We start from the raw sequence: 21611 nt of genomic DNA, 5'->3' as shown, positions 1-21611 counted from the left end.
CTGTAAGGACTCGCCCTTATCCCCATACTAAGCATGCACTGGAAAAGGCTCTCCAAGCATAATCATTTATGCACTCTGAGTGTTACCAGTCAAGGTAGAACCTGACTCAACCTGAAGGATCATGCCCTTTCCCATGTTGTCTGGTCCCATGGGCAATGGGAATCATTTCTGCAGCAGGCTGGTTCTTCCATCATGGGGGGAATGGTTCATGTAAACCTGCAGAAAGAAATGGGCACTTGCTTTCTAAGAATTGTCTCTTGGCAATTTTGGAAGCAAAATTGTTGGAGAGGATGGCACATTCATATTGTGTAAGGTCCAGTCTGACCTACAGTATAGCTTCAGGATTCTTATGAAAGAAAAAACATAGTGGCAAAACTCTTGATGGTTCAGCTAGTTTGATCAGTTTTAATCAAAGAAAAGCATAAATTTGTTTTTGCATGCACTTATATTGTTTTGACATAAGTGTGCCAGCTTTTAATTTGCATTTTATAATTAAACACATGAGCTTGTGGAAGACATTCAACTTGGGAAAAATAATTAATGAATAAGAAAGCATATTCTCCAGCAGGAAGCTTGAACCATGGTTTATTCTCATGAGCATATTTTTATATTAAATTGGGATGTGGTGAAGAGTCCATAGTTCCTTAGTTGAGAGGAAGAACCTTTGTGGAAATAGTTTCATTTTCCATTGCTTCTCAGGTATGCTTTTTGGACAGTTTGTGAGCTAAGGACAGTAATTTGGTTTATCATTTGTCTAATTAACAGTATCCTCTGCTGATGTAAACTTTAGTGATACAAGACACTAGGAGCTTATGTGTCTGGCAAGTGTCCAAATTCAGAATCATGTAACTTTTTTCCTGACAGACTTGTATGGGTTTTCAGGAACCCAGGTAGGACTCAGTCTACCAAACTCAAGAGACCAAAGGGCATTATTATTAGATATATGTATGTCTCTCCTGATTTAAACCCCAGATTCACATTGCCCAATGCTCTGTGGTTATTTTTCTGTCACAGCTGAAATAAATTATTTACTAAATATGGGGGTTGAAACACTAGTTTGTGAAAATTAAAGCACTTGCATTGCTGTGCAAATCATCCTTTTTGTAGGAAATTTGCTGGCCTACAAGGTCAGTCTCAGCCATCAGCTCCGAGTAGCCACAGAGCACAGGCCTGAGTCCAGTAACTACACTTGAGTTTGAGCAATGTATCAAAGTTTTATCTTGGCTATGTTGCACTTGGACAATTTCCTTTGACACTGAACCAGCCTTGGTGTGAGCTTGAGCCAATTCGGGATGCAGATGTACCATTTTGTAAAATTTTGAACCAGACATGTGATGGTGCTGGTTTACGTATTTCCCTTTGTCTGGGAGCAGCACAGCTTTCATTTCAAGTCACATATGATCCTTGCTTGTCCACTACAGAGAAATCAGCCCCGAGTGAAGAACTCACTACTACACTTCTTAATCAAAATTCTCTTCCCCATAAGGCAGGCACCTAATGCTTTGACCCTGTGCTACTTGCCTGATATTGCTCCCTCATAAACTCTAATTCACCCAGTTCTAATGGCTCATGCCTGTTTACTTCAGCAGTCCCTTTCTACCTTCACACTCCGATCCTTACCCAACACTTTCTGCTTCCAGAGTCTTCATCATGGCGTTAGGCTTGCTGCAATCTACTTTGCTTGACTGATTTTCAATGACTAGGCTGAAGGCCTTTCCCACTCAGGGTTCCTTCTTGGTTGCGGTGTGCCATTTGGGAGGAAACTTACGTTGGCACTTTTAGTTTGTGTGGAAAGGGTCCTACGTACTTTGCATATCTTCTGTCAAACTCTCCCTGCCCATGTCCCGGCCTTAATTTATGAAAGGTAGCTTCTGAAAAATCTTTCCTGTGACACAGTGAAGGCAGCTTCAAAATGTTGGAATGGTTCAGCTCAGTCTAGAAGGCACAGCATCTTAGCCTCATTGGTCATGATACATTCAGTGTTGAAATGAGCTTGTAAAACTTGATTACTATTGTTGTAGTTACTGTGGATATGAAGCATGTAAATTAAGAGTGTGTTTTCTACTTGTAGCATCCTCAAGATCCTTGAAGTTACTAAGGAACCGCCCTAGTAACGAATGGAACAATGATGCAGGCAAAGGAAACGAACTGGATTCTGATGAATGCAGCCTAAGCAGCAGTACTCCAAGTAGCAGCTGTCATACCACTGACAGCATCCTGGAATCGAAAAATTCATCTCCTGTGAAGCAGCTGCAGGCATCAGATTTTTCAAACAGCCCTGTCAAGGAATCTGACATTCTGAGTGATGATGACGACGACTACCAGCAAATTCTGAAGAAAAGTAGCCCTACAAAAGACATAGAAATCCAATTCCAGCGGCTGAAGATCTCTGAGAATCCTAGTGATGAGAAAAAGTGTCCTCCTGAAAGAGAGAATGGAGATGGACAGAGAGCGGAAGAGCAACCTAAGCTTGTCCGTGCACACTTTTGCCCTATCAAGCGGAAGGTGGACACTACAAGGCGGGACAAAGGGACATTACTGGCCATGCAAGAGCAACACCAGTCCCTTGACAGTCATCCTGATGCTGCGAGTTTTGACCTGAATTCTATTTTAGAAAGGGAATTTAGTGTACAGAGTTTGACTTCAGTTGTTAATGAGGACTGCTTTTATGAAACGGTAAATAGGCATGGAAAATCCTAGCTGCTTGAAAACTCTGTTGCCCCTCTCGAAGATTTCATTTACATATTTTACTTAAACAGATGATTGTTGCAACTTGAAAAACTACTAACTATTCAATTATGCACTACTGTGTCTTTCCACAGAAGTAGCTGTAAAGGCATAAGTTATTTTAATTTATTGTGGAGCAGAAAAAGAAAATAGTTGAAGCTGCCCTGAATTTACAGATTCTATAAACTAATCTTATTCCTTAGATAGTTTTTAAAATTTTGAAAAAAATAAAACAATTGTGATCTGTTTAGAGACAAGAGTCCAAACAGTTTTACTTGTTTGGGCATTTAAGTTCATTAATTTTTGCTTTATTTAAAGCAGAATTAAGTTATTTTTAATTCATCACAGACCAAGTAAAGTCCTGCACTGTGTTGCACTAAGATGTTGTTTATACTTGATTGTTATGTGTGTGTGTGTCTATGTACATGGATGTGTGTGTAAATATATATATATGTAAATATAAAACCCTCTATCATAATCTTACTGTATTTTATTTTCTTTACAAACTTGTACAGTAAAACAGTAAATACAGTAGGCATTTTTGTTTCTTGCCTCATTGTATGAATTGTACTTCTTTATTTGTTCCCCACCTTTCTACCAAAAGATGGCATTCAAGGCAGTTTACCAATTAAAAAGCTTACCAAAAACAATATATCACAATGCAGCAGAAATATAACAATTATATTGAAAAAAACATCACCCAACTGATTTACTGCTTAAGGCCTTTGATAGCACAGGAGGAACAAATCAAACTTCCCTTGGGGTGGGAGTACCACAACCGGTTCATTCATTTTATGCTATTCTCCTTTATGCCAAGTTCACATATACTTTGGTTCAGGAAGATTCTAACTGAAATTTATTGCAATCAAACTCTTGGGTTTCCTGGCTGGCTAAATTCTGCCAATTAGCTAGTTTCCGTTTTCCGTTTTCGCAGTGTGAAACTTTTCTTCCCGATTTTCTTCTCTTTCAGTTCATCTCTGAAGTTATATGCAAAAAGATTTGGATCTTCATCGCACATTTTTCTATAGACATCACAGAGGCTTTTAAAGTGAAATATGCTAAGCTGAGTTGGGCGCAGAGTTGGATCAACATCTGCCAACATGAGCATTTTTTCAGCTTTTTCTAAACGTTCTTTTTCTGGAAATAAAATCCTGAAAGAAAGTAATAGAGAACAAGAATCATCATTAAAAACCAAGTCAATACAGGCTCAGTTCAGTCAGATTCCTCAACCAATTAATCTACTGTCAACAGCAGCAGCCAACTCCAAAAACAGAACCCTACACACCCACAATGGCGAGTGCCTGCACTATGTGCAGCTCCCACAGGGGGGCAGGTTAGCATGCTTTCCCACTGCATTGATATGCTACTGCTGTGAACATTTTGTTCCATGTAACTACATACCCGATTGCTTTATCAGAAGGATGGTATGTGTGGAGGGATGAGTGGACTCTACTCTGCCTATATACCTTAAATACTTGCCACGCAGAAAAAGAACACTTCGACAGTGTGAAACAAGTTCTTTACGGAAGGTGCTGTCTACAGGGAGGTCCTGCCCCTTTTCCCAGAAAATCACATGTAGCAATTTCTTAAGGGCTGATTGTAGGACACAAGGTAGTTTGCTTGCTAGGTAAGTCCTCCTTCAGGGGCTAAATCCTGGTATTAATAGTTGGCCAACTATATGAGCCACTCCAGTTAGTGATGGGGGCTTTTCTGAAAAATCGTAAGTTAAACTTCCATGGGAAAATTTGCTGATGTTCCAGAAAAATCTAATTTATCATGTTTATTACTTGTATTTAGTAGTCAAAACTGAAAACTACCAAGTATGAACATTTAGTCCCATCACATGGCAAGCATTTCACATGAAATATTAAGGGAAAAATTTAAAAGACACTTAATAAGGTTTCTGTTATTAGACAGGCACTTTATTGGAAACTTGTAAAAGATATATTAGTGTGGTTTGCTTGATCAATGGGGGGGGAGGGGGATAAACTACCACTGACAGTGCAGTGTATTATCTCACGGGTAGCAAAATCCTATACCAGACCATGGACAACAACCCACAGCAGCAACAGGCCACCCTGGTCTTGTCAACGCAACGCAACACAACACATCATACCATACCATGTTGTAAGTGGTAATTATGCTAATCTTTGCTGCCTGTAAAAAAAGACAAAATGAGCCAGTGTGGCTCACTGTTTAATTTTAGAAAGAATTGTGTATGATAGGCTGAAAGCAACCGACTTGAGCAGAGTTCAACTTTTCTACTGAAGTTGTTGAAGCTGTTCTACTGAAGGGGTACCATCAGTTTTGTTGTCATTACTTATTAGTTTCATTTCACCCTAGGGTGTGTGTGTGTGTGTGTGTGTGTGTGTGTGTGTGTGTGTGTGTGTTTCAATGGGCAATACCCCACAAGCTCAGAAAGAAGGAGTGCTGCTGAAACTTTCCACACTATGCAGCTATGCATTTTTCTTGCATCATTTTTCTGAAGAATAAAAGGAATCATGAAGGATAACCTGATGGTGATCTATTTGACAGCAAAGATGAGTCACAAATGGAGCATATTTCCTAAATATACTTTCAAGATTGCTGTGGGAGCAACTTAGCAGTTAATAGGCACTTGAATATATTGAGATCCATTTTTTTTTTTTTTTGCATTGAAAATCCCTACTTTGGTCAGTTTATATTAGAGGACTTGTAGGTTCTGAATGTTTAGTTATACAAAGGGCTAACCTTCCACACATTACCATTGGAAAATTTTTGTTCCTGCCTATAAACCATTCAACAGAAGGGCCATGTTCAGATGTAATGCCAGCAATCACAGGTTAATTGCAAGCTGTGCAGATCTAATCAGAGAACTAATCATAGGTTAACTGAAGAGTTGTTCGTGTGCAGGTCCAACTACAATTTGGTGGATCAGAAGTAGGTTATGCACAGCACACAACCAAGCAAATCAGAGGTCATTTAAGCCAAGATATGCCACTTGGGCAATAGAGGCTTTAAAAATAATGTATGAAAAACAGCATTGGAATTGTTGAGTTTCTTGGAAACAGTCTTTCCAGGTCTAAGTCACCAGAAGTTTGGTTGGTGGGGAGGATTGTTCATGTTGTTTTCAGATGCTTAACTGAGGATTGTCATTTACCCAGCTACTCTGTTCTCATGTTTCCTTTTTAATCTAGTTAAGAAATTGATGTTTGTACCTTCAAAAGATAAAGATATGAAGGTATAAAACAAGTAGGATCTCCCCCTCAATATATGAATGAAGGTACTGTCTGTTATCAAAGAACAGACTCACACAACAAGGCTTCCCTAGTTTTATGTACACAGGTTTAATGATGTATTGTCTTTTTCCTCTAAGTCCAGGATGCCAGCTAGCTCTAGGGAAGGCCCTGCTTCTGGGGCCAGGAAGGCAGATGCAACTCAGCTTCCTGGAGGAAGTGGGCCTCCGTGCAAGTCTTCAGTTGTTCTTCCCGTGTCATGGTGACATAAAACATTTATTGACCTTAATTCCCAATGTCAATTTGGCCTTCCACAGGTCCCAGGAGTTGACAGTCCCAACCTTCTGCCCAAAGCCATCTTCCTTTCAGGAAAAAGAGTGGCTCATCCTGGATGTTAGGTGTGCAGTGAAGTTCTATCTAGGTAGGACTAGAACTTATCTACCATTGAGCTATGCTGTCTCCAGTTTTTTCAGACTCTGTGGCCTCTCTGGCCAGATGTTTGTTCACTGACCTATAGTTCCAGTGGCCTAACAATTTCCAATGGTATTCTTGAGCAGAGTGTTGGAGCGTGGTTGCCTCAGAAGCCTTTTAGGCAAGGGCCCCCTAAGATGAGCTTTGCAGGGCAGCCAGTGGGTCCTCTGTTCATTTACCAGGTATTATAAGATAAATTTGGCACCTGCATAGGGCACCTTCAGTAGATCTGCTCTGCAGAGAGTTCTTGCACTTTAGAAGGAGGTTGGTTAGAGGGTCCACTTGGCAACACACTGCTTTTCCACATCCCCAGACTTAGCTGGCCTTCTGAATTCAAGGGAGACAAGCCTGTCCTTGGGATCTGTCCACTTTCAAGGCAATTGATTAGTCAGGCAGGGTTCTTCCCTAACTCACAGGCTGCCGGTCTTTCAAGGCTCCCTGCTGATGCAACAGCAGCGAGAGGACCACCTTCTTGATTTGATGCAAGGGCCCTTCCAGGGAGTTCCTGCTTCCTCCAGGAAGTTCAGATGAGTACTCCTTCCCAGCCCCAGACGGGTGGCCTTCTCCAGAGCCACCTGGCCTGCTTCACTCATGGAGAACAGAAATTCACCAGTGAGTAAAGAATTTCCATTTCCTGCATCTAGCCCAAGAGGCTAATGCACTGTCTCTGGCTCTGAGGCAAGATAAAGTATGAAACCATTTGAATGCATCAACGAATGTATTTCCATATTCAGCTAATATGGTTGATCCTATGATATTTCAGACCTGAGTGTAAATATATAGGCAATACAAACATGAAGCATGTGGGCTGGTTATAGGAATTGTGCTCCTCAATACACAGAGAGGGGCAGGTGCCTTACACTTACACAGAGGTATGGTTCGTATTTGATGTGCCACTTACATTTTGTATTCTAGCATACACATTATGTAATGGACAATTTGTCGTTTACTGATTCGCTTATCCTTGCCATCTTGACTCCCAACATGTGCAACTACTTAATACATTTCATTATAACTAACACTTATCAACAAAGTGGGCAACAGCTACAGGACCATTTGCTCATGCATGCATGTCTTCTAGAAATGTATTTAGCTGAATGTGGCAATTTAACTGAAGCTAAGGTGTGAAGGCACATGAGGGCTTCCCGTGAAGCCATCTCTCACGCACATTAACTGCAGTTACAAAAGCAAACATGAACATATGAATGCACTTTGAATAGGCACTGTATTGACACTATTGTTCTAGAAAGATATATTTAATAAGATCTCTTACCGTACACCCTGATGACAGTGTTTCCTTCTGAAATGAAATATATACTGAACCACCTTTTCCACCAGTTTAAATGGCTGGTTTATCTTTGGTTCCACCAATGGTGTAAAATGAACAACAGTCACATCCACCTGTGAATTAAAAATTAAAACTATGGCTCCAAGAAAAGGCTACAGTACCAAAATTACAGTAGAAAATTGCAATAAAATGTATAGAAACATAGAAACAGAGTGAGTCAGAAGGGGCCTCCTGGGCCATCTAGTCTGACCTCCGGCACCAGCTGGCTCCGCTCACAACATGCCCACCATGTGCATGTCCAGCCCATCTTTGAACACCCTCACCAATGGGGCTTCAACCACCTCTTGTGGAAGCCCATTCCACACCCTCGGGGTCCTAACTGTCAGGAAATGCTTCCTGGCATCTAAGTGGAACCTTGGCTCCCTGAGCTTTGCTCCGTTGGAGCGTGTCCTGCCTTCCTCTGCAGGGGAGAACAGGTCTCTACCCATCTCCATGTGACATCCCCTCACATACCTGTATGTCGCCAACATATCCCCTCTGAGTCTCCTCTTCTCCAGGCTGAAGAGACTCAGTTCCCTCAGTCTCGCCTCATACCCCATCACCTGCAAACCGGCCACCAACCTTGTGGCCCTATGCTGCACTGACTCCAACCTGGCTATATCCTTCCTGTAATGAGGGGCCCAAAACTGAGCACAATACTCCAGTTGTGGGCGCACCAGAGTCATATAGAGTGGTAGTAATACCTCTCTTGATCTAGAAGCCACACTTCTGGCTATGCAACCAAGGGTGGCGTTCGCCCTCTTGACCACTGCATCACACTGCTGACTCATGTTTAGCCTGCAGTCAACCAGTACCCCGAGGTCCCTTTCACAAGTGCTGCTCTCCAGCCACTTGTCTCCTAACCTGTACTTATGACACCTATTCCTATGCCCCAAGTGCAAGACCTTGCACTTATCCACATTGAATGCCATTCTGTTGTGTCCCGCCCACTTCCATAGTCTGTCCAGATCCTTTTGGATCTGGAGTACCTGCTCCTCAGTTGTGGCCACTGCTCCAGTTTTAGTATCGTCTGCGAATTTGATCAGCAGACTGTTCACCCCTTCTTCCATGTTGTTAATGAAAGGATTAAACAGGATCGGCCCCAGGACAGAGCCCTGGGGGACTCCGCTTGTCACTGGCCGCCTGAAGATTCCCCACTAATGGTTACCCTCTGCTTTCGGTCAGTCAACCATGCCCTAATCCACAGGACAGTACTTTGGTGTATCCCAAAACTCCTCAGTTTCTCCACCAGGATATTACGGAGCACTTTGTCAAAGGCCTTGCTGAAATCCAGGTATACCACATCCACTGCATCCCTTCCATCTAGCCATCTTGAAACCTTGTTGTAGAATTCCACAAGGTTTGTCTGACAGGACCTGTTTTTGCGGAAGTCGTGTTGTGTGGCTGCCAGCCTCCCTTCCCTATCTAGCATTGCTAGATCTCTCTCTATTATGAACCTTTGGACACAAGGCTAACAGGTCTGTAATTCCCCATGTCCTTTCTACTACCCTTTTTGAAAATTGGGACCACTGATGCCACCCTCCAGTCCTCTGGAACTTCACCCATTCTCCACGAGGCCTCAAAAATGGAAGGCCAGCAGGCGTGAGAGAACCCCTGCCAACTCTCTAAGTACTCTCAGGTGTAACCCATCAGGACCTGACGTTTTTGTAATGTCCGATGCCCTGAGGAGCTCCTCAATTTCAAGGGGGGTGACTCTAATCTGTGCCCCTAAGTCCGCAGCCTCATCTAATCTCCTATGCGGATCTCCCCCGTCCAGCTTTGGGGAGACCACAGAGGCAAATACTCATTTAGCATCTGTGCCTGTTCCCTCATACCAGTCACTGGATCTCCTTCCTCCTTATTTAGTGGTCCCACCACTTGTCTCCCCTTCCTCTTCCGATTTACGTGCTGAAAGAAGCCCTTTTTGTTGCTCTTGATATTCTTGGCAAGTCTCAGCTCGTAATCAGCCTTAGCCTTGCGAAGAATCCTTCTTCAATGGGCCTCCTCCTCCCCGTATACCCTTTTGTCTATTTGCCCCAGTACCCATTTCCTGTGGAGGTTCCTCTTTCATCTAATCCCGCTAACCACCTCCTTTCCCATCTATGGCAGCACTCTCCTCCACCTCCCCACCTTACTAACTAGAGGTATCGTCAAGGCTTGCACCTCCAAAATCTGCCTTTTGAGTGCCATCCACCCCTCCTCAACTCGCTTACCTTCCAGTAACCTATCCCAGGAGACTTTCCCCAGTCTGGCCTTCAGTTGGCCAAAGTTGGCCCTCTTGAAGTCCCAGCTTCTAGTGCTTGACCTGCTGCACAGTCCCCTGTTCTCAAAGCAAAGGATGGAGTGATCACTCACATCCAGAGCTCCCCTAATTTGTACATCATCTATCAGCTCCTAAAATGTATGATTCTACTGGTAGTTTTTCTCAAAATGAAAATTGGTTTCGTAGCCCTGTTGTAGTATGATAAAAAATACATGTTCAGGTAAGTGGGAACACATCAAAAGTTGCTTTACTGCTCTCTACTTTGTATGTAAACTATGACTTGCAAACAGAAAGACAAATTATTGAGTCCTATAGTGAATCAAGCCAACCCCAGAAACTAAAATGACAAACTACTTTGGACACAACATGAGAAGGCAGGCCTCATGGTAAGGAAAGTTGAAGACAGAAGAAGAGAAAAAAGACCAAAAATGAGATGGGTTGACTCCATTAAGAAAGCCACAGTCTAAAAGTTAAAAGAGCTGAATGGGACTGTGAAGGACAGAATATCTTGGAGGACATTCATTCATAGGGTTGGAGATGACTTCATGGCACATGACAACAACAAATGATTTGTCAGCTATGGCATTGATCACTTTCACAAGCAGAATTCCTAAAGTTTCTCCTGTATTGATAGTACTTTTCTGATGCTATTAAAAGGTGGAGAAATGTTTTGGCTTGGACAGAAAGAAACATCCATTCCCTGAATATTTGCAGAATAAGGAGGAGGCAGTGACTGCTTTAAACATGGCAAATGAAGATGTGGGATATAAGAACTCTTATACATTTACACATGGCATTTGAAAAGTTCTGCACAAGCAGAAGAACCTCTCTGAATTTGGGGCTCAGTGTTTCCACAGATCACTTCCCCACTAGGTAGGAATTGGTGCCTCCGTTAGAATGGAAAGGCTTTCTGCTAATGGAAGGGGACCTTTTGGATTCATATGAAGGCAATGTACGATGTCAGGGTTGGACCCAAAATCCTTACTGGCTCCTTCCAATTCTACTATTTTATGATTCTGTGCAATTGCAAATAGGTTAGAGTTCAGATAAAAATATAAATATACTAAAGGAAGGTACACTTGGACATTTTCAGCAAATGGAAAAACAGAGCTCATCTCAGTGTTTACTCCATTATAGGCCTACGCTCTCAGAATACTAGGAAAGCTGTTTCGTTATCATGGGAACAGATACATGAAAATGATGTTCACTTGTAATTGGATGTGCTGAAATTGTGACAGTATATCCTATTTCTCAGTTGCATATATTAACAGACTGGATTACAAACCAAAAGCCCAAAATCAAAACATACATGTTGATAATCATACTTCCCTTACCACCTTATTTTGCAAATATTTATGGCAGAGCAAAAATAATTCCTACAAATACAAGATGAGGGGAGGTCAGGGTGCAAATCCCTGCTTGCTGTCACTTCTACTACCAAAGCTTGTTTTGAGAATACAAGCAAATTCTACTTTTGCTAAATACACAATAAGAGAATCAGAGACGTGCAATGAAGCCTGGATTTTGCCCAATACCTTGAATAAAAAAAGACCACTGAAGAAAAAAAATGCAGAAAAGGATTCAAAGAGGAAGAAAGCTAAAGAATGGCCATTACATATGCATGTACGTCCGCTGGGTTCCTTGGCAGAGAGCAAGATAAACAGGTAATAAAAACAAACTGTATGATTCAAGCCCGATAGTTTTGGTCCTCCATCTTTACCACTCTTAGCTACTCTAGCATCTCCTCAACATGAAATAATTCCTGTTCTGTTCAGGAAATTGGAAACTTCAAATTTACTCCCAGAACAACTGGGCATCACCAGTCTATGTTCCTTCATTCTATATCGTTCTATTGTACTCCTTCTTACAATTGGCACATTTTCTTTAGCTGCAAGAACTGTTTATCTGGTTACAAATTAAGGTATTGAAGCAGATTCAGGGGCTCTGGAAAGTCAGGAGATTTTTGTCTACTTTACCCTCTCCTCAGCCAATAGTTTGACCATCAGGGAAAGTATTGGGGTTAGAAAAGAAGAGCTCACAATTCACTCTAGACACAGATCGTGAGACTGTGAAAAGAAAGTAGTTGACGCCCAATGGGGTTTAAATAACCCACTTGGGTTTAACATATCATCTGAACCCAGGCAACACATTCAGCCATGGTCAAGTCAAAAATAATGGTACCTTGTCCAGAGTGCAAAACAGCAATGCGTCTCTGGTACCCCTGACCGTGGCTGTCATCACTTCCCCCTGAACTCCTGCTGAAGCATGTGAAGATGACACACATGGGAACAGCCACTTGTTCAGTTTTGCTTCCTCATGAGGAAATGAGGTCAAAATTCTGGGTCCCACCAGCTTGGGAAAAAGGGAAGTGCAGGGACAGGCAACAGGGAGGAACACGGAAGGAGGAACATGCTGGGGGCATGCCTGTCTTCATCTGGGCGAAGGCAAGCAGAGCAATCTCACTCCCACCCATTGTCACTGCATGGCAGCAACCTCAACTGGAATCTGAGGAGGTGGTGGTGCCAGCCAAATCTAGCAAACCCTGTAAATTTAGTATTACTCTCAAAAATCTGTTTGTTTGTTTCTTTCAAAGATCTGTTCTATTTGTTTCATTTATTCAAAGATCAGTTCTTGTGTTCCTATAGTTGCAAATGAACCCTTAACAAACCAAAGGGCAAGCAACAAAGACTATTAAGACCAAAAATATTCTGCATTATTCTTTAAATCTTCTGACATTGAAAGCCCATTGCCCCAGCTTTCAAGGACCTCCTTCAGGTGTTCCTGTCAGTTGAGTTGGAGGCTACACTGGAAAGGGGCTATGAAAGGATGAGCTCCATTCTACAGGATGCCTCCGGAGAGGTGAGCCTTGCACCTATTTTGAGGTCATTTCAGCACCAGATAGTTTATTTTTCTAGACTTTTGAATCTACAGTATGTTATTTTTATCCTACTTCGTATCAATTGAAATTCAGCTGTCGGTTACATTGTAGTGTTTCATGTTCTTGTGTATTGCTTTTATTAGTTTTACTGCAAATAACTTTTTGCAAGCTACCCTGGGAACGTGCTCAAGGGATGAAGTATAAAGCAAGAAAATTAAAACAGTTTTGATCCTCCAAGGTTAGAAATTCCACAGTTCTTGGAGCTATTGTTTGACTTCTACCTATAAGAATTAATGAACAGCTATGGGTACATCCTACCTTAAGCTAGATACAGCAGCAGTCGAGTTATACATCACTGGCTCTGTGGCAGAAATCTAGGATGCCATCTGAGAGGTGCTCCACAATACAGGAATACAACAATTGGGCCAAAGAGGATATTTATTACTTCAGTCACTCCTCAAGTTGAACTTCCTTGAGAGCTTTACATGGAAAGTGGAAATTTTAGCTTCTAAAACTGGTTATAAGTTTATGCATTTTCACTACTATAGTCCTTCATCTCATGATGGATAATTTATCTATTTCAAAGTTCTAGGCAAGTTTGATACCATCACACAAAGACACGGACTGAACCTATAAGCCTTACGCAAACGGAAGTCTAGTGAGTTCTAATGGAACTTCTCTGAGGTTTCCTGTGTCTCCAAATCCACCACAACCACAGTATGAACCTCTACCCTTATCTCAAGTGGGTAAAGGACGGGGTTTATCTCGACTTCTGTAACGTGCTTTACGTGGGGCTTCCCTTGAAGACGGTCCGGATACTTCAATTGGTTCAAAATAGAGCTGCCAGGTTGCTGTCGGGGACGGAGCATTATGCTCACATGACTCCAGTCCTCCGACAGCTTCACTGGCTTCCCACTGAAGTCCGGGCCCAATTCAAGGTGTTGGTTATGACCTATAAAGCCCTAAACGGCTTGGGACCTGGTTACCTGAAGGAGCGCTTACATCCATATATGCCCGACCGCCCCTTGAGATCTGCGGGAGAGGCCCTTCTCCGGGAACCCACCGTGAAAGAAATTAGGAGGGTATGTACTTGGAGGAGGGCTTTCTCTGCGGTGGCGCCCAATCTATGGAATGTGCTCCCCAGAGAGGTCCGCCTGGCGCCGCCGTTATTTGTTTTTTGGCACCAGGTGAAGACCTTTTTATTTAAACGTCATTTTAATTGTTAACAATATTTACTTATTTATCTGGCCAGGGTGACTTCTTTTCTTTTCTTTTCTAACTTCTTTTATATCGTTTATATTTTTTATTTATTTTATATTATTAATTTTAATTTTATATGGTTATTTTTATATTGTATTGTATTGTGTTGTGTTGTAAGCCGCCCCGAGGCTTCAGCAAGGGGTGGCATAGAAATGTTCTCATCATCATCATCATCATCATCATCATCATCATCATCTCAGCAGTTGTACAGAGCTTCACTGCTAAGCAGCGGATGTTTTACTTTATTGTTTAATCATCTCAAAAGCTCAGAGACATCGCCCTAGGCAGGGAATAAACAGGGTCAATAGCTGCTAAGCATAGCCAGAATGTAAGGACAACTGTTTTATCAGATTATTGGGTGACATGTAATCAAGCATGATATTATAGTGCTATGGTACAGTCTTAAATTCACAACGTTAATACATTTTGAAAAGAAAATAGACTGCCTGCTACTTCAAGACTAAAGATAAAAGTGATAAAACTACACAGCTCTCAACCATCACATGTTATAAACCAATACTCCTTTCCTTTCCACACACAGAGAAGAGTCAGACAACCATAGGTAAAACTCATATTTATCTTGCTGCTTTATCAGCAGGTCCTCTTCCAGATTTCCTTTGCTTTGCTTTGTTTCAGATTTGCTTTGCTTCTTCTTGCTGACTTGTCAGGATCTTTCCAGCAGTGCTCTGTATTTATCACAGAAGCCTCATCAGCAAGCATTGCCAGTTTTTTGCCTTGTCTTTAAAGAAACGTGCCTTAATACAAAAAGAACTAAAGAAAGCTGCAAACTATCAGTAGCAGGTAGGTAAACATCAGCCATATACTTTTGTCACTTTGTGTATATTAGCAACCATAATTCCTAGTAGAAACTGTTATGGGTTGAAAGGTTCGAGGTGGTAGCTGTTTTGCAATATAAGTTGTTTTATTCTGATTTTCAGCAGCAGCAAAGCTCATTCTGAAGTTAACTTTATAATTAAAACATACTCTAAAAATAAGGAAAATACATTTCCATTCTTTAAATAAATGATGCTCTGCAACCTATAATCAAATGCTTAACAGGAGGGAAGGAAATCATTATGCATTTAGAACTAAGGGTTTACATGTGTTTGCTCCATAATCTCTTTGCTTTTGCTCCCTACACAAAGTATTTTCTCCAATGCAGATTCATTAAACAAAGTAGTCCTTTATTCTTTGGTAGTTGCTGCTAAGACTCAGAACAGGCAGCAGTGCTGTTTGCATAGCACCCGAGAGCTTTTTTTTTTTTTTTCAAATAAAAAATTCAATGCATTTTTTAATGGGGAATAAATCTTTACATTCAAGCGAAGTTGTGTTCTACAACTTCCACTAGCAAGAACACATTCTGAATCTCCCATTTAGCAGTAAGTATCGAATTCTTATGTATAGACTTCTGTATTAGTTTATGTTTAAAACATTCTAGCAATAAATCACATTTTAACGTACTTTGAATTTAGTTTGCTTCTGATAGCTATTGGTAGAAGTTACCATTGCTATTGTTTTGGAATCTTACTTATGTTAATCTGAGGTTGAAGCTTACAAATTGAAGTAATGACAAATGCCAGTAACAAACTGATGAGGTAGACAGTACCATTCAGGGATGGCTCCATTTCCCATCTCAGCTGCTGAGTAAACACTTGCACCTGCTTTGGATTCAAGAGCTGGTAGCCTGCTGGTTCCACAGGAATACATAATTAGTAAGATGATTCCTGTGGAAATGTGACTTTCCAAAACTTTAGAGATGCTGCAGGTTGTAAGTGACATAGAATGTTACCATGCTAAACTGAGTTTTTGGAGAATACAAGAGGGTAGGATAGGCTTACATGCTCATTTAAGTTTTAGAATGAGTTGTTTCTATTGTACAACCTTCCCAAATATCCATACGGGCTGAGGATTACAGGAGTTATATCTAGAGGCTGTCAAGTTGAGAAAGGCTATCATTTACTCAGTAAAGGAGACAATAGCTAGTCCCTTCCCCAGCTAATGTCTCCTTTACTGAGAAAATGAATACAGTTGAATAATTTCTCTAAGTTATCAGGAGAAACTGAAACTTACTCTCACTGTGGAACATGTAGTAATGCCATAAATCAACGATTCCTTGAACAGCTGGATACATACTTCTTAAAGCCTACAGCATGTTGAAGGAAGAGGAGAGAAGCGCAGGTATAGGAAGCAAAAAGGGTTGGAGCGCTAAAGGTACATGGGAAAACAGGGCACAACCGAGGAAATAGTTGGCCTGAACTGCTCAGGTGCTACTTGTGGTTGGTGCAAAAGATAGCAGATATTGAACCGGGTATACTTAGACCATAAAACTTGAGACGGCAGGCTGGGAACATGGGGAATTGAGCAAGATGAATTCTGAAAAGTATGCTTTTTTATTTAAAAAAGCATCATCCAAGCAAAAGGGTGGTGCCAGAAATACAATAAATACCAGCATACTGTAGCTTGAGAACACAATTAAATATCATCCATCGTCAATGTACAGAAGCCTCCAAACATGGAGGCTTATGTGCATCTAGAAGAGAAATAATAATAATAATAATAATAATTATTATTATTATTATTATTATTATTATTATTAGAACATTTCTATGCCACCCCTTGCCGAAGCCTCAGGGAGGCTTACAACACAATAAAATACAATACAATACAAAAATAACCATATAAAATTAAAATTAATTATATAAAATAAATAAAAAATATAAACGATATAAAAGGAGTTAGAAAAGTTATAAAAGAAAAGAAAAGAAGTCGCCCTGGCCAGATAAATAAGTAAATATTGTTAACAATTAAAATGACGTTTAAATAAAAAGGTCTTCACCTGGTGCCGAAAAACAAATAACAACGGCGCCAGGCGGACCTCTCTGGGGAGCATATTCCATAGATTGGGCGCCACCGCAGAGAAAGCCTTCCTCCGAGTACCTACCCTCCTAATTTCTTTCACGGAGGGTTCCCGGAGAAGGGCCTCAATTTCCACCTCCTTGCACCTTGGGCCCAAATTCCATCTAGGCGACCATTCTTAGCCATCTAGATATAGCATCACAGAGGGGATTGAAGGAGGCTTGGGCACTACTTGGATAGAATGTAAACTCTGACCTTAACCACACTCTTTTAGTCTTTGATTTCCAACCTCAGAGATGCAGTTGGTCCAGTTCTTTCTTGCTGACTATGAGAAAAGTGGGTGAAGGTTCCAAATTTGAAGTCCCTGCTCTGTAGCCTAATGTTCTTGGAGCCAGGACTGCAAATGATCCAATGGGCCTTCCAGATAACGTCTTCCTGCCAATAACTAAGGCATTTCAACTTTTCAAAGCTGGGAAACAAATGCACAAATACCTGGAAACTACTGAAAGATTTGTGGCGAAAGGAAAATGCTTCAGGTCACCTGAGAAACACTGGAGAGCAAATCAGTCTGTCAGGCATGAGGTTTCCCACTCATGTCTTACAAAACTGTAGGCAAAGGGATCTGAAAGTAAGTAACCTATTGAAATTTCTTCTAAAGAACAGAGAACATTCATTATCTACTGTGTAGATGAAATATAGATATTGCAAAATCCTGCATATGCTTACATCAGCATAAGTGTTCAATGAGACTAACTCCCAGGTATTTAGGATTACAGTCTAAATTATTATGCAAATCCTGCTTTCTTCCTCCTTAATTTTGAAGTTTTAGAATGAGTGTTACAACTGGAATTGTACAGATACCAAATGCCAGATGGAAGTATTGTTGCTGAAACACAAGTAATTTGTGCATGCAATATATTTGGTTTTTAAAACCTACTCTCCCCAAAGATCTAGCTAATCAGGTTAAAAAAGGCTGTCTCAGCAGAGGAATGTTTTCTTCATTTGTACATGCTGACAGCAAGTATTGGATTCTAAGTCTTATTATACACATAAGAAATGTATAAGTAGAAGAAAGCATTAATTACTGGTTTGCAAACTCTGTGTTCAGACTTGTTTTTCAATTGCATGCTTCTGCTCTCAAGAGATGTTAGCTCATCTATTCAGATCTGTACTTAAGCCTCTTCAAGTCGAATACATCTACTTGTTATAATCTAATTCAAACACTTTGAAAAATCCAAAATATAAATCAAACAATGCTGTGACTTTTACTATACATATTAGTTCTAAGACATGCAATGAGTTAGGCCACCAGTCTGTCAAGCCCAGGATCATCTATTCTGGCCAGGAGCAGCCTCCTGTGCTCTACCACAGAACATGAACAATTCAAGAGGTAGTGATCCCAGGGTCACCTTACAATCATGTCAGCTGCTGGACAGAGCCTATATGTGACACCAATCCCTGCTCATGAGGCCGTGTACACAATCAAAATCCTATAGGCATCCTAGGCCAGAGATGGCGAACCTTTTAGAGACCAAGTGCCCAAACTGCAACCCAAAATCCACTTATTTATCGCAAAGTGCCAACACTGCAATAAAAACTGAATTCTGAGGTTTCAGTTTAGAAAAAACAACTCATACATTAACATCTTTTGTCTTAAAAGAAAAACACAATAACATAGCTTTCAATAATACAAACATATATATGTCCTTGGCAGCGCATGAACCGGCCATGCAAAAGCTCGGACAAGTCGTGGCTAATGAGTCACGGCTCGTGACGTCATCGCCAGGCACCGCTACTCCTTTCTGAGCATGTGCATGGCCCCTGTGTGCACTGTTATCCGATGCTAGGCTGCTGGGGCGATGCTGGGGAGACTTGGCTCACGTGCCGACAGAGAGGGCTCTGTGTGCCCACTACAGCACATGTGCCATAGGTACGCCACCACTGTCCTAGGCCTTTCCACTTAGTCCTCCAAATGATGCAGGGGCAAAGCGCCAACAAAATAAATGGGGTTACACTGGTATAGAAATGACAGACCTGTAATTTTGAGCACACAAAATGATTCTACACAAGGAAAGTTATTAGAATTATTTAAAAGTTATGAATACCAATAGGTTCCTGCAAGTTTATGGCCTGCAGAGTAGCCAGTTTAATTAGATAATGCAATTTGAGCAAATACAGGCAAGTCAGAATAGAACATTTTAAGATTAACATTATAAAACTAATCATTTTTCTTTATAACTATTTAATGGCCATAGCAAAGGTTTCAGGTTAAAATGCCAGGCCTTTGTCAAATACTGAAAACACAGAGCTGACTAGGAGTTTAAGGAATTCAACATTTTCATACAAGTACCCAACATCTTTTAGACCCAGTGACAGTTCAGCACATGTAACGCTAATTGATTTCAATTGTATAGAGCAGAGATTTTCAACCACCAGTCCGCAGACTGTTGCTGGTCGATGGGGGCACTGGCTGTGCTCCACCACCTCTTCCTTGGTTGGCATCACATTTGCGGGTGGTGTGCCAGCCCCACTGTGGGGAAGGGGAGGGGAGGGCAGGGGGAAAGAAGACAGCTCAGTGGGAGCCAACTGGGAGCCACAAGGACCAATTTTGGTATTTTGTTCTTTTTTGACATTTTTTGTTGCTCGGTTTCTGGCTGTTTTGGAGATTTTTTAAAATTGTGTTTGGAAACTAATATACAGAATACTGTATTATATGTAGGGTGCTTTTTGTTTCTGCATCAGCAGTCCCTGAGGTGGTTTTCCTGTTTTTGCCGGTCCCCAGCTGTGGAAAGGTTAAAAACCACTGATATAGAGTATGTGCTTGACTATTCAAACTCAATACCTAAATGTTAACTTTAGGTGGATTTTGCTTTCAGTCTTCAGTAACTGTTTTATTTGCTCTCAGTGATGATACTATATCAGAGGTGATTACCATGAATCAAGGAACGGGGATACGTTCAATTCTAGTCCTTAGGAAATTTTAGTTCAAATCCTGAATGGCCAACACAGAACCTTAACTCTGTTCTTCAGAAAATAATACTAAAGCAACAGAAATCTTTGTAAAACACAAAGAACTTACTGAACTACCATTTTAAAAATTGCAATTGGGAAAAATTACATTGAACTCAACTAAAATGTAATATTTCCTATGGAAACTATTTTCATTTAACTATTGTTATTGTTTTGACTTTGAGAGACTATTAATAGGACTAGAACTAGGTAGTTTTCTTTTTGCTAACTTGTGTCACAGAAGTTATTCCAAGTTGGTCAATGATGGTACAAATTGCTCAACTTTGCATTTGCTTACTTTTTGGGGATTTGCATTATCTTACCATTATGCTTTAATGCTGCATTTGAGCTGCTTGCTACTGTGGATTATCAATGGGTAGCTCCTTGTGCTTAGCTGCTCACATATACTATTCATTTATAATCATTTGTGTTCCAAGTGGCCTGTGTACAGCTGCTCAGGCCTTTTGTAGGCTTCTCATCAGCTGCAGGGTCACGTTCAGTCATTCATTCAGATAGCTGCGATTTTGAATGCAAGCTCCCTTGTTTGCTCACTTCTCTTTCCTCTGCCCCTGCTGTTCTCCCCCTCCCGCTCCTCTGTCACAGACAGACAGCTACAGCTTGGCTGGGAAGCTATCAGACAGTTACACACGTTTACAACAACAGAAGAGAAACAGGCAGACAAAAGGTGACAGCAGATCTCATCATGGCATCAGCAGCTCTTCAGTTCTTTGCTTTCCTTCTAGCTTTGTTTGGTGTTTTTGGAGCAATCATAGCTACCTTGCTGCCAAACTGGAAGGTGAATGCAGATGTGGGTTCAAACATCATCACGGCTATAACCCAAATGCAAGGGCTCTGGATGGACTGCACATGGTACAGCACCGGGATGTTTAGCTGCACACTGAAATATTCAATCCTCTCCCTCCCAGTTCATATTCAGGCAGCACGGACCACCATGGTTTTGTCGTGCATTCTCTCCACTTTTGGGATCTGCATTGCCACTGTGGGAATGAAGTGCACCCGCTTAGGAGGAGACAGGGACAGCAAAAGCCACACATCCTTTGCAGGTGGAGTCTTCTTCATGCTTGCAGGAATATTTGGGTTGATACCGACAGCCTGGTACACAAGAGAAATCATTTCAAATTTTCTGGATCCCACAGTCCCAGAAAGCAGTAAGCATGAACCAGGAGGAGCAGTTTACATCGGATTTATTTCAGCAGGACTTCTGCTTACTGCAGGTGCCATCTTCGGCACTTCCTGTTTGAAAAAACAGCAGAGAGCCTGGATTCACCCCAACAAACCGCCGCAACCATTTCCAGCGACCCAGCAAGAGAACACAGGCTACAATCTAAAAGATTATGTGTAACTATATTTGTGTCTAGGATCCTGATTGACTAGGGGTGGCTCTGTTTAATGTAGTTTTGTTTTTAAGTAAGTTTTATGTCTGTGATGTGAGACTTGTAATTATATTTTGACAAAGCAAAATGTACGATAAAGAGTTTTAGATCACTGCAACAACAATTTATTTATTGTTGATATGGCTTTGCAATGCAATTTTATTAGGAAAGAACAAAATTAAAATTATAAATGTTTTTACAAATACAAGCT

General features: G+C 41.1%; 2 protein-coding genes across 5 annotated transcripts in view; one reads left to right on the top strand and one right to left on the bottom strand.

Annotated features, from left to right (window-relative positions):
• Window positions 1-3288, top strand: part of TIAM2 (TIAM Rac1 associated GEF 2) — a 90571-nt gene extending 87283 nt beyond the window's left edge. For all 3 annotated transcript variants that reach the window (XM_044422334.1, XM_044422327.1, XM_044422339.1), the window contains one exon: window positions 2072-3288. In XM_044422334.1, the coding sequence (XP_044278269.1) occupies window positions 2072-2700 (629 nt within the window). In that variant the 3' untranslated portion in view covers window positions 2701-3288. The remainder of the gene's footprint in view (window positions 1-2071) is intronic.
• TFB1M (transcription factor B1, mitochondrial) overlaps window positions 3196-21611 on the bottom strand; it is a 37810-nt gene continuing 19394 nt past the window's right edge. Inside the window, exons 7-8 of one of the 2 annotated variants that reach the window (XM_044422415.1) lie at window positions 7687-7814; window positions 3196-3878 (exon numbers count right to left, since the gene is read on the bottom strand). In XM_044422415.1, coding sequence (XP_044278350.1) covers window positions 3632-3878; window positions 7687-7814 — 375 coding nt within the window. In that variant the 3' untranslated portion in view covers window positions 3196-3631. Of the gene's footprint in view, window positions 3879-7686; window positions 7815-19718; window positions 21120-21611 lie in introns of those variants that run through there. The other variant, XM_044422419.1, reaches the window with a different exon arrangement.

Source organism: Varanus komodoensis, unplaced genomic scaffold (assembly GCF_004798865.1).
Source record: "Varanus komodoensis strain SLA01 unplaced genomic scaffold, ASM479886v1 scaffold1, whole genome shotgun sequence".
NCBI classification, from domain to species: domain Eukaryota; kingdom Metazoa; phylum Chordata; class Lepidosauria; order Squamata; family Varanidae; genus Varanus; species Varanus komodoensis.
The sequence above is the reverse complement of the archived record's forward strand: the minus strand, read 5'-3'. Positions and strand labels throughout refer to the sequence as shown.